The 12,229-nt window shown below is 30.8% G+C and overlaps 1 protein-coding gene across 1 annotated transcript in view; it reads left to right on the top strand.

The window, feature by feature from the left end:
- The window catches only part of LOC106463556 (unconventional myosin-Id-like), a 66,206-nt gene that overhangs the window by 44,641 nt on the left and 9,336 nt on the right, over nucleotides 1-12,229 (top strand). Inside the window, exons 10-18 of the mRNA XM_022391094.1 lie at nucleotides 1,904-1,963; nucleotides 2,635-2,780; nucleotides 3,886-3,940; nucleotides 4,529-4,606; nucleotides 5,582-5,748; nucleotides 6,380-6,584; nucleotides 9,367-9,488; nucleotides 10,512-10,613; nucleotides 11,025-11,169. Coding sequence (XP_022246802.1) covers nucleotides 1,904-1,963; nucleotides 2,635-2,780; nucleotides 3,886-3,940; nucleotides 4,529-4,606; nucleotides 5,582-5,748; nucleotides 6,380-6,584; nucleotides 9,367-9,488; nucleotides 10,512-10,613; nucleotides 11,025-11,169 — 1,080 coding nt within the window. The remainder of the gene's footprint in view (nucleotides 1-1,903; nucleotides 1,964-2,634; nucleotides 2,781-3,885; nucleotides 3,941-4,528; nucleotides 4,607-5,581; nucleotides 5,749-6,379; nucleotides 6,585-9,366; nucleotides 9,489-10,511; nucleotides 10,614-11,024; nucleotides 11,170-12,229) is intronic.

Genomic DNA, 12,229 nt, shown 5'->3' on the forward strand with positions numbered 1-12,229 from the left:
GTACACATACACTCATGTTACTGTATCCAATTACGTAAAACTGACCTTTGATCTTTACAAAGTAACCTGTCTTGGCTGTGTTTTAGTAGACTAGTACTTTGTAAAATACAGTCACATTTCAATTATTATACATTATGTATGTATATAGGTTATTGCTATTCAGAAATAAGTTCTTAAACTTATTTTTCTTAAAACATAGAACAGCAAATAAAGAAGTAAAGCAATTATCTCTTCTAGTTACGACCTTTGTACTCGGTTGCTGCTTGACATAGGTTGCTAAACCTTTAAGAATCTTGCACATAGAGGATAGGAAACAAAATAAATTTTTTTAGGTTTTATATATACATTTGAATAACTAAAAAATCATAAATTAATACATTGATACCATAGAATTCTAATATAATTTATCAAACGTAGTAACTAAGCTGTATTTTAGTCTAAGAAATATGAAATTTCGAGTAGACTAATGACACCCTACCCCTTGATTCAAAAGAAAGAAATGGCATCCTAAGAATTTAAAATGGCCATCGTATAATGCACTATATTGTGCTGAGAGATAGAGTTGTTATCGTATAATGCACTAGATCGTGCTGCGAGATAGATCTATCATAGGATAATGCACTATATCATGCTGAGAGATGGATCTGTCATCGTATAATGCACTATATCGTGCTGCGAGATAGATTTCATCATATAATGCACTAGATCGTGCTGAGAGATGGATTTATCATAGGATAATGCACTAGATCGTGCTGAGAGATGGATCTATCATAGGATAATGAACTAGGTCATGCTGAGAAGTGGATCTGTCATAGGACAATGGACTAGATCATGCTGAGAAGGGAATGTATTATACCAGAAAAAAAGAACAAGACTTTCCTTTGTAGATTATCAAGGAAATTCTCTAACAGCTTTCAACATCTCTGTAAATCTTCTACTACAAACACCTTTCAAAGCTCTATTTTCTTCTTCTAATCCTAGTTGGTGGTTTTGTAAATAAGTTATTACTAGGAAAATTTATTTGAACTTTTATTTAGGCTAAAGTCCCAACATGTATCATGATGTTGTCTCATCTAATATCTCTTTGTAATCTCAGTTTGTTTTTTTCAGATGTTTTAAGTTTTAGTAACTTGTTTTCTCCATTTTTTTTTGCTTTCTCAGTCCTCTATGTTAAGTTAGAAAAAAGTTTGACTAGCTAGCATTTGTAAGTCTAATTTTAGGTCTGTTTAATGATATGATGGAATTTATAGTATAAAGAAATGTCTGCCATTAGTTGCACTTAAAGTTAAACTAAGCTTAATAGTTACCAATGTTTAAGATTTTAAGAGTATCGGTAAGTGTGCGCTAAAGCATACAGTTGGGAACTGACACAGTATAACTATAGCGAACTTTGAAGCTTTGTTATTGTTGGTTTGTGTGTGTAGATATGTCATCACAGGAAATGAAAATAAAGATGCGATCATATCACCTAACTTCTGAGTTTGACTTAACCTTCTTATTTTTTTTTTTTAATGTTTACCACATGCACATATTTCACTTCCTTTTACAGTTTTAATACATTTTTTACCCGTGAGCCCCTGGTCTTGATGTAAATGTAGAGAAAAGTTCTGTACACAACCAATAGAGTTTTACCCAGTAATATTATACTATTTTATATATATTATTAACATAAAAGTATACTAATTACTATACTAATAATATATGATTTATATTAAAATATGGAAGAAATCTGTCTGAAGTTTTGTATAAATATTAAGATACAATATGAAGTTTTAAGTGACTTTGCACCTAGATTTACTGTAGATCTGGTATGTGCTGTAACAGGATTTTTTTTAAATACTAGTTCATAAAGTATTACTGATATTTCAGAATTTCACAGTTCTAATGATTTTATTTTGGATAGATGCTTCTAGAAGAGTTTGACAAGAAACTCGGCAGTCACAAACACTACACTAGTAGAAAGGTAGGTGAAAATTACTATATGTATTTAAACTATGAACTTATTGTTTTGGAATTGACTTGGTTATTAAGTACTTCAACTTCATTAGATTTTGTCACAAAGTTAGGTGGTAAAAAAGTATGTGTAACTTGAAAAAATTAAGGTAGCAATATGATAATACTGACAATAACTGCAAATATGCTTTTATAAAAACCTCTTGTCACTATTAGTTTCAATTTATTATTGTTATCGCAATTACTCTTTTTTTCTATTGGACAGTTTGAGTTGTAGCTTTTTGTATACCTGGTAGATTTGTCCTAGATCATTGCTCTTTGACTGGGTGTCTGTGATACTGAACTAAGATGTCTGTGCTGATGAATCACAGCAAATTATCTTTGTCTATCTTAAACAGTTTTCATTCTAGGTTTTCACTGTGTTTCATCTAATTTAGGTAATAAGAGTGGATAATTTAATATTTATATATATTTTTTTCTTAACTTTGTAATCGATAAAGTGGGATTACTACCGTACCTGTATAAAACTTACAAGATAGAATAGATGGAAGTGACGTGAGATGTGTCACGTGGTTAACTATGTTAATCATTTAAAATGATTTCTGTTATTGGACTGAAAGACTTTATACATCAGTTTGATGATTGGAATAGTATTATAACTTTACTGTTGTTTCTCAAAAGTTGGCCCCAACAGATAAATCAATGGACCATGCCAAAGACTTCCGTATTCACCACTATGCTGGAGATGTGAAATACTCAATTCTTGGCTTCTTAGACAAAAATAAAGATACACTGTTCCAAGACTTCAAAAGGCTTCTGTATAGCAGGTGATTTTTCTTTCTCAGTTAAGTTATTTAACTTGTTTAAAAGTTATATCCAAAGTAAATGTAAAATTATTTGCTAATTAACATCAAACAATTGAAAATTGATTAGGATGTTTATTTACACCTAAATATGGTCTTATTTTTTTATGTCATAATATGTTGTTGTTTAAGTAATATTTATTGTCATATTTTTTAGTAGTTTTATGCCTATTCATATTTTTTCTTTTATAACCTTTTGTTTTAGAGGATGATACTAATTTAGTTGACCAAGTTGACGTACATTTCTGAATATGGATGTGTGTTTACTGAAAGATTAAGTAAATTGGGTTATTGTATAGTCTTGTATGGATAATTTTATAGGAAATTTTGCAAAGCTGATAACTAAAGAAAGGTAACATATTTACAAATACCTGATATTTTTATGCAACATACATGGTTATGGTAGGGTTAAGTGTCTACTTCCAGAGTTTTAATACTCTAATGTGCCAAAGTAATGGTACCACATTCAATAAAACCAAACAGTAAATTTAGTGAATGTTTTGTGAATATCTGGGATGCCAATATATAAGAATTATACAAGTTTTATTTAATTAATGTTTTATCTTATAATGTTTTAGTAGATATTTTCTTGACTGAGTGATTCAACATGCATTCATTATTATGATTTTGTGTGTGTGTGTAGTACTAATTTAGTGAGCAATTACTAAATAAAGCTTTCTTTATTCTTTCGAGTTGGGTGTGGCCCAGGAGATAGTATGCTAAACTGTGAATCCATGGGATCGTGGATGTGTTTTAAAAGTAGCATTGGAATCCCACTACTTGGTTGGACAAAAGTTGGTGATGGGTGCTCTTGACTAGCTTCCTTCCCTCTATTCTTATTAATTCAAAACCAGGAATGGCTGGCGTGGTTAGCTTTTGTGTATAGTGTTTGCTAGCTTTGCATGAATTTCCAAAACAAACATTCTTCTTTGCAGTACCAACTTGGTACAAGCTCTGTTTTTCTTTGCATTACTGTCGAATACTGAGTACAGACATTTTAATCTCCTTGTAGTACAAACGTATCAATTAAACATTGGATGAAAAGTTTTTTTTGTTTTCTTTTTTTCAGCACTGACCTACTGATTAAATCAATGTGGCCCGAGGGAGCCCAGCATGTGACTCAGGTGTTTTTTTTATTTCTACACTGTTGACTTTAGATGTAAAGAATAATAGTAATAATAAATGCACATGAATATGTAATAATCTTTTAGGGTTTAAACTCTCATGAAATATCCCAATATAACTTAATATAGTACTTTAAAATTTAAAAATTCCAATTTAACTACTTTGTAAAGATTTAAAAAAATTTTGCTTAATATTGTACCTGATTAGGCTGGCCAGGGTGCAACAGTAAAAACCTTATTTTAAAAACTCTATGCAATGATTATGTACATATATAAGTTAGTTAATTAGTGAATAAGTCATAATCTTACATTTTGGAAATTAAAAAAAACAATAAGATGTTAAAATGTTTTTAAATTTATGTAGCTCAAAAGGGAGACACTGTTTCCTTTATTTTCAGCTTATCACCTTTCTGTTCTTGACACATTGTGGTTTTTGTTCTGTTGTTTAGATTGATAAGTAGATTTTTACAAAAAAATCTTACAATTTGTTTTCTCTGTAATGTCTTTAAAGTACATCCTGATGTTTAATTAACCAGCTGTTTTTTTTTCCACATTACCATTTATATTAACTTGTACATTTATTGTTAGGTTACAAAAAGACCACTGACTGCTGGTACACTTTTCAAGAATTCCATGATAGCACTTGTGCAGAATTTGTCTCAGAAGGTAAGAATTTTTCTCTTTTTTTTTCTTGGCTACATCCAAAGTAAAAAAGAAATTCTGTTTAGTTATCTTGGCTATAAAACCCATTCTTCTGTGCTTTGTTTAAGTGAACATACTACGTCAGAAGAATTATTGATATTAAAGCAGTTAGAAGATATACTTTTTATACTTGAGGTAAAATGTAAAAGGATAAGAAGTTTTTTTATCTACATTTTTTGAAATTTATTGGAATGTGCAGGATAGATAAAATGAGAAGAAAAAAAGAGATGAACTGTCAAGAGAAACTTTTAGATGAGATCGGAATATTAACATATTTCTTAAATGAGTAATATGCATTTTTCTTTTTCTATTTGACACGGTAGACGTCATGAGCAATAAGCTTATAACTTACACAAGTCTGACACTTGTTAGAGAATACCATCTAAATAACAATACACGTTAGGCTTTCAACAGTAAATCGTGTAATTAATTAGCTACTGTAAGTGTGTACGTGCCAGAGATTTAACAAAAACAACTGTCTTCTCTAAGTATGTCCATCGGACATTTTACAGAAACAACAATGGAAGCAATAAGTAAAGAAATGTAGCGTGCATGATAGAGAACAGTTTGTTAAAATTAATCTCTTGCAGATATATACAAGTCTACCATTTGACTAAAAGCATTTTGTGAATGTAAAGTCTGTAAATATCATAAAGTTCACATAAGTTATCACTGAACATTGATAATTTTGACTAGTTATCACATCTTATATTTTTGGTATAACTATTACATTACCTGATACAATCTCATGTATAGTGATTAAGTTATTATTAAAATTTCTGTATTGGATTTTTATTATAATGCAACTTGTTTGAACTTTAACTTATTTCCAATAAATATGGAAAGCCCAAAGGGTCAATATTGAGGTTATGTAAGAATAAACAAAATACAAGTAGTCATTAAAATCAAGAGGTACATATGTTTTTCACTATTGTCTAGGAACCGTATTATATACGTTGCATCAAACCAAATGAGAAGAAATCCCCTTTGTTGTTTAATGATGAGAGGGTACGCCATCAAGTCTGTTATCTTGGCTTGATCGAAAATGTTCGAGTAAGGAGAGCTGGCTTTGCATATAGGCAGACATATCCTAGATTCCTTCAGAGGTAGGAAATTCCTGTGGCTTGTACGTACGGCTCTGCAATTATTTCTTTTCCAGACTAAAAAAATTTACTTTTTACTAGACAGTATAATGCCTGTTGAACGAGAACGTATTTAATAAGAAGTTGTTATAAATATGCATTAAAAATATATAATAACAGTTTGTAATTTTAAACACTAGTGAAATATTTTAAGCTGATGAAGATAATGTGTTCAATTAAAAATACACACAAATAAAAAAAAATTCTAAGCCACTTTCGTATCACCAAAAGAGGCAGAAGTCCATAGAAAAACATTCCATGTGTTATATACATTTCTTAAACCCCCTACTTTTTTTTTCATTTTAAGATTCTTAACTTTTCAGAACTATGAACAACTGCTTGCGAAAATGTATGCTGGTATGCTCTGTAACCAGCCATTTAAACTAATGTTTCAGTTAGTAAATACTTATGGTAAAAGTGTTGTACAAAAGGGTACATGTAAAGTGGTTAAAGATGTTGTATAAAAAAGATGCTCTGTTACATTGATCTTGAACTTCGTCACAAAACCAGAGGATAAAATTCTGTCCAGAGAATGCTGTACATGGGGATGGAAAGGTCTTCTATTAATTTTGTTGTTGTTGTTATGGCTTACTAGGTACAAAATGGCATCAAAACTCACTTGGCCTAATTATCATGGACCTGATAAGGATGGGTGTCGTGTGTTAATTCAAGAGTTAGGCTTCTCAGATGACGTCAAGTATGGGAAGACAAAGGTTTTCATCCGATCACCTCAGACAATTTCCAAACTGGAAGAACTGCGAGCTGAAATGATTCCAACTTTAGTTCTCCTCCTCCAAAAGGTAATTATCATCGTGCTGATCTGTTCAATAATAAAATGGCTATGAGGATTATTGTTCCCAGGCAGAGTCAATATAAATATAGTGATGTGATAAATTATATAATTACAACAACATCTCTCATTTTCACTATTGTGATTCAGTAATCAAATTACAGATTTGATTAGAAAATCACCTGATAACACAGACCTGCAAATATAAACTTCATAAAAGTTGTTTTGGTTTTAATAACAGATTTTCCATAATTCAGCTACGCATAATTCATCCTGATTTTTTTTTTAATGAAATCTACATGTTTTAGTCTCAAAACTATGTATTGTGGTCTTTCTTCTATGTATTGCTTTATGACATTTTTGTGAAAAATCTGTATGTGATGGAGAAAAATGAATATCATTTTCGGATTCAGTGTACAGGAATTACTGTAGAACATTCAAAAATTTCAAGACTATAAAACCATTGCAGGCCTGTGTAATTATTATTGGTTTTTAATTTTAAAGGTTTCTGATAATTTGCATACCTGTAACCATATCTTCTGTGTCCTAATATCATGAACCACGATAATGGTTCATATTAGGGATCACAAAGAATTGCATAAAAAGCCCAATAGAAAGTTTGTGCAAAAAGTACCTTAAACAGTAAAGATTCAGTTCAAACAACACTTTAAAACCTTTTCTATTGACTGCTAAGGCCATACACACATATAAATGCACACAAAAAGCATGCATGTTACACTTACAAGAAAATGAAAATCCACTCAAAATGTCCCATTTGTAAATTTTATTATTATTCTCTTGTCAGCCTACAACAAAAACGCCTTGGTATATTGCACCTAAACCGTTTGCAGAATACTAAATAAGCACTGCAAAGGTCATAGGGGTATTGAAAAAGCAATTTGTTTCTTCTATATTTTACAAAAGCTAAAAAAACCTCATAATTCTAGTGTAAACAACGTTATCATTACCCCTTGAAGTTAGTCTTCTGACAAATATCTGGTGTTCCTTTTAAAAGGTTGAGTACCAGGTGAAACAAGAATTAACAGCCAGTAACAGATGAACATTAGATTACTGTAACATAGATACTCAATGCTTTGTACACTATAGAGTTGGTGGTACAGGGTGAAACAGGAATTACCAGCCAGTAATATATGAACATTATATTACTGTAACATGTAGATACTCAATGCTTTGTACACTAGGGAGCCAACCCCTATATTGTGTATTAAGTGTAGGAGTAAAACACACATTTGTAGAATAATTACTGTAAAAGACATGAAGGTTTATTTAAAGTGGTGCTTTAAATGCATATCTTTTATTTGAAAAGGCTGCTTTTCTACTGATAGAAAATTTATATATACTTAGTGGGGGTTGTGTCTTAGTCCAGGCATATATTTGCCCATTGCTATGCATTATATATAGAGAAGTTAGTTACACAGAAAATATAAATGTTCACTATATTCTCAAACAAACAAATCTCCATGACAATTCCAGCTGCAGCTTAACATTTTACATCTCAAACCAATGTGATCAAATAGCCACTAGCTATGTTTATTATCATTTCAATGTATATACTTAGCTACCATATCAAGTAATTCTTTGCCCATAGTTGAGCAAAAAAAGCCAGCAAACAAAATAAATAAAAAATTGGGAATTTAAAAACCTGCAAATAGGTTCCATTAAAAAAAACAAAAACAAGGCTGGAGATACTGTAGACATTATTTACTCAAACTACAAATCCCTATTTTGACTCCATGCTGTTATCAAAATATGTTTATTGAATGGTAACATAAATCCAGTATTAAGTGACGATTAATATGATTTTTTTTTCTCTCTTCACTTTATAAATGCATAATAATATCAAAACACACTATCTGTTATGGCTTTTACGTATGTGTTTGTGAGGTTATATAACCAAAACATTTTGATGTTATATTATTTTTCAAGTACAAAAAAATGTATATGCAAGGTGCATTATAGTCAAAACATTACTGCTGTTATACTCAAAGACTGTCTACTTTATTAAGAACTTAATATAATATAAGGCTGATTGGACCTTCTTTTCCCATCATGTTAGTTTGCAAATGGTGTGTCACAAGCTTCTTAAAATGCCAGGAAGGTATTTTTTTTAATTATTATGTATTCTGTTTCTCAAGGAATTTGGTCTGCATCTGGTTCACAAAAAAAAGATAATTGAAGTCACTGTTATGTTCATCAATAATTTTCAGATAACATGAACTCTATAGATTATTACATTAATATCTTGAAAGATAACTTGCCTATCAGAATGGAAGTGCAGCAACACGGCTATAAACAATATTAAGATATAAGCTTAAATCACGTAAACTGCTGGTGCTTTTTTTTTTCACATTCCTCTTAATTTGTCTCTTTTAGATTTAAAATCAGAGACGTGAAAATAAAATTTCAGATTTTTCTTTTCACAAATGTTGCTGCCCAAGTAGCCTTTCATCAAGACCAGAACTCATCACGACTTTTATCACAAATTTTTGCAATTTGCAGTTTATGGACTCTTTGCATATGTTTTAACAATAGACCAAAGAATGGGCATTCATTATCACCTCACTTTTGAAAGATGAAGTCTTTACTCTTACCTATTGTCTTTTAGGCTACCCATCGTGTTATAACATTTATAGACCTCAAGCAGACAGACATTTATTTATTTCAGTTTTGTATGTAGTGTAATTTATATCTAGGTGTACTTTCAGAATTTATGTTTTCCTTTACGTCAGGTGAATGCTATTTATGGTTTCTTGTTATTTTCTGTATAATAGATGTGGCGGGGAGCCATTGCAAGACTGAAGTATAGAAAAATGAGAGCTGCTTTAATAATCATGGCACGCTATCGAAAATACAAGATGCGTTCCTATATTATTCAGCTTCTACAGGCTTTCAAGTAAGTTAAATTCATTTTTAGTGTAGTTCGAAGCCTGTGTCTTTGATAGTTTTAACATGGTGTCTGTTTTTTATGAACTTCTCACTCAATGTAGGTACAGTTAAAAAAAAAGTTTCAAAAGCATATTTGAGGCAGACTTCTTGGATAAATTAATACATTATTTATAAAATTATTTTAAATCATAAACATTATCGCAAATAGAGTAAAACCAATTCTTGTTACCACAAAGTTCATCACTCGATTTCTTGCTACTATGGGGATGGCAATGTCATTTCTTGTTACTATGAAAATTTTTTTTAGTCCTTGTCATGAAGTTGATTACTTCACATTTCATTATCAGTAAAACTGTTGCTTCATTACTTGTTTCCATGAAGCTCGTTGTAATACAAAATGATAGATGATATTAGGTAAGAAAACTGAAACTGAAGAAATGTGTTTTTAACTAGGAATGTCGGGCATAGAGTTTTCAGACTATTCTAGTGTTCCTGATCTTTCTCTAAAGAAAGAAAGCTCAGTTTATTAATACTTTCTATTGTTCTAGTTTGAGTCATTAAAGGTAAACTTGTTACTGTTTATCATAAAGTGATGTTTGTTACTTAGTCTACTGAATAGAAAAGTAACAAATCACAAATGTAAAAATTCAATAGCAAGGTTGATTTTTTTTAGTAGAAGATGAGTGTATAGACACAAGTTGTTGATTAAAATAAGTAGTACGTGAATTTTTTTTAATCAATCAAGCTTTCTGTTGTAAAATCAAATGGCTATCAGCAAGTGACTGTATCAGTAAAAATGTGGAGTAGGTTTAGAGAATTGATTTATGACATCTAGGTCCAGAGCAAGCATGAAAAAGAAATTGAAATGGTTAATTTCGATAAGTATGCTTTTAATTATACACTAAAGTAGCTTAACCAGTTGTGATAATTTGTGCACTGTTTATATAGTAAAGTGCTGTAACCAGTTCTGATAATTTGTGTATTTGTTTATACATTAAACTGACATAACCAGTTCTTTCACTTTTGTTAGAAATGTGAAACAAGCAAAAGATTTTGGAAAGAATGTCAAATGGCCACGCCCTCCACCTGTCTTGAAGAATGCTGTGAATGACTTCAAAAGCATCCACGAGAGGTAAAAAGTAGTGAACACTTTGTTTATTATGTAGTACTTTGGTATTGTTTATGTATGTTTTTAGTTGTTTACATAGAATATATATTTAGTGTTTGTGTGTTTTTGTTTACATGATTTCAGTTGAATAGTATAATCTGTGTTATGGATTGTTCACAGGAAGCAAGCACATGTGACCTTGAAAAGTATGCTCAAGGGTATATTTTTACGTGATCTTACTCAAGCAGTATGTTATGTTGTGGATTGTTCACAGGAGGTTAGCTTATGTGATCTTAAAGAATACATAAAGAAGTGTGTATATATTTACATGATCTTAGCCAAGCATTAAGTTGTGTTATGGATTATTCATATGATCTTTAAAAGTGGAAATTTTTTTACGTGATCTTAGTCAAGTATATTCTGTGTTGTTCATAGGTGGCGAGCTCACATGATCTTGAAACGTGTACCTAAAGAAGAATGGCCACAACTTCAATTGAAAGTGGCTGCTTCAGAGGCATTATCTGGTTGTCGTAAAGAATGGGGCTTAAAGCGAAAGTGGGAAGGCAATTACTTAGCAATGGTGAGATATTCCTGATAAATATTAGAAAAATAAGGTACTACTACTGGAGGTAAGTTTTTTACACACCTGAAAAATACTAGAGAAGTAAAGTACATTGCTGTTTAAAGTATTTTACATACATTCTATAAGTATCAGAGAAATAATACTACAATTTAATTTACCTTCAAGCACTAAAGAAATATGCTGCTATTTCAGGTAATTCACACAAATCTGACAAGTGTTGGAAAAATGAAATATTCCTACTTGAGGTAGTTTACGTTATATACATTCAGGATCATGAAAAGTCTTAAGTTTAGAAAAAAACATTGGGGAGAGGGGATGGGGGTTATGGCTCACTTCATTCATAAAACTTTAAAGGGAAAAAAAGGAGCTTATTATCACATCAAAGATGTCCCTTCCAGCTCCCAACTATACTACTTATGTATTCATCCAATCTTAAATAAAGGGAAGAGGTTGGGAATAAGAACTTTTAAGGTAGGGTGTATAGTTCTATTTATTTGTATTTAATATCTTTTGTAATGGTTGAGGTTGGGAGTTTAATTTGGGTGGCTTCATTTGTACTTTAAGAAATTTAAGGGTAACTGCCTTCCCACAACTGGCTATAGACAGTGAAAGGCAGTAGAAGCTGAGACATTGTGGGTGTAAGCACTGAGCTTTATACCCTTATTTGATTTTTTATGATCTTCCATGACGGCTCATTAGATTGACATCGGCATTTGGATTTAGTCTGATAGATGGAATATCACCAACACATTTAGGTGCTATTATCCGTTATGACAATAAGTTGACACCTGGACTGATAACGGTAATGTGATATTTAATTCGTTATTGTGTTATAGTGCTGATTTAATCAACTATTAACAATTATTGTAATCAGTAGTTTGTAAGCTATTTATTTATTTATATACATATATATATATATATATATATATATATATATATAGACATACACACACACACATAGAACAATATTAGTACGGAAACGTAACGTTACGTACACTAATAAGTAGTTTATTTTACTTACTAATAAGTAAATTTTAGTTTACGTAATTAATTAAGT

The sequence above is a fragment of the Limulus polyphemus genome, unplaced genomic scaffold, assembly GCF_000517525.1.
Source record: "Limulus polyphemus unplaced genomic scaffold, Limulus_polyphemus-2.1.2 Scaffold1437, whole genome shotgun sequence".
Taxonomy (NCBI): Eukaryota; Metazoa; Arthropoda; class Merostomata; order Xiphosura; family Limulidae; genus Limulus; species Limulus polyphemus.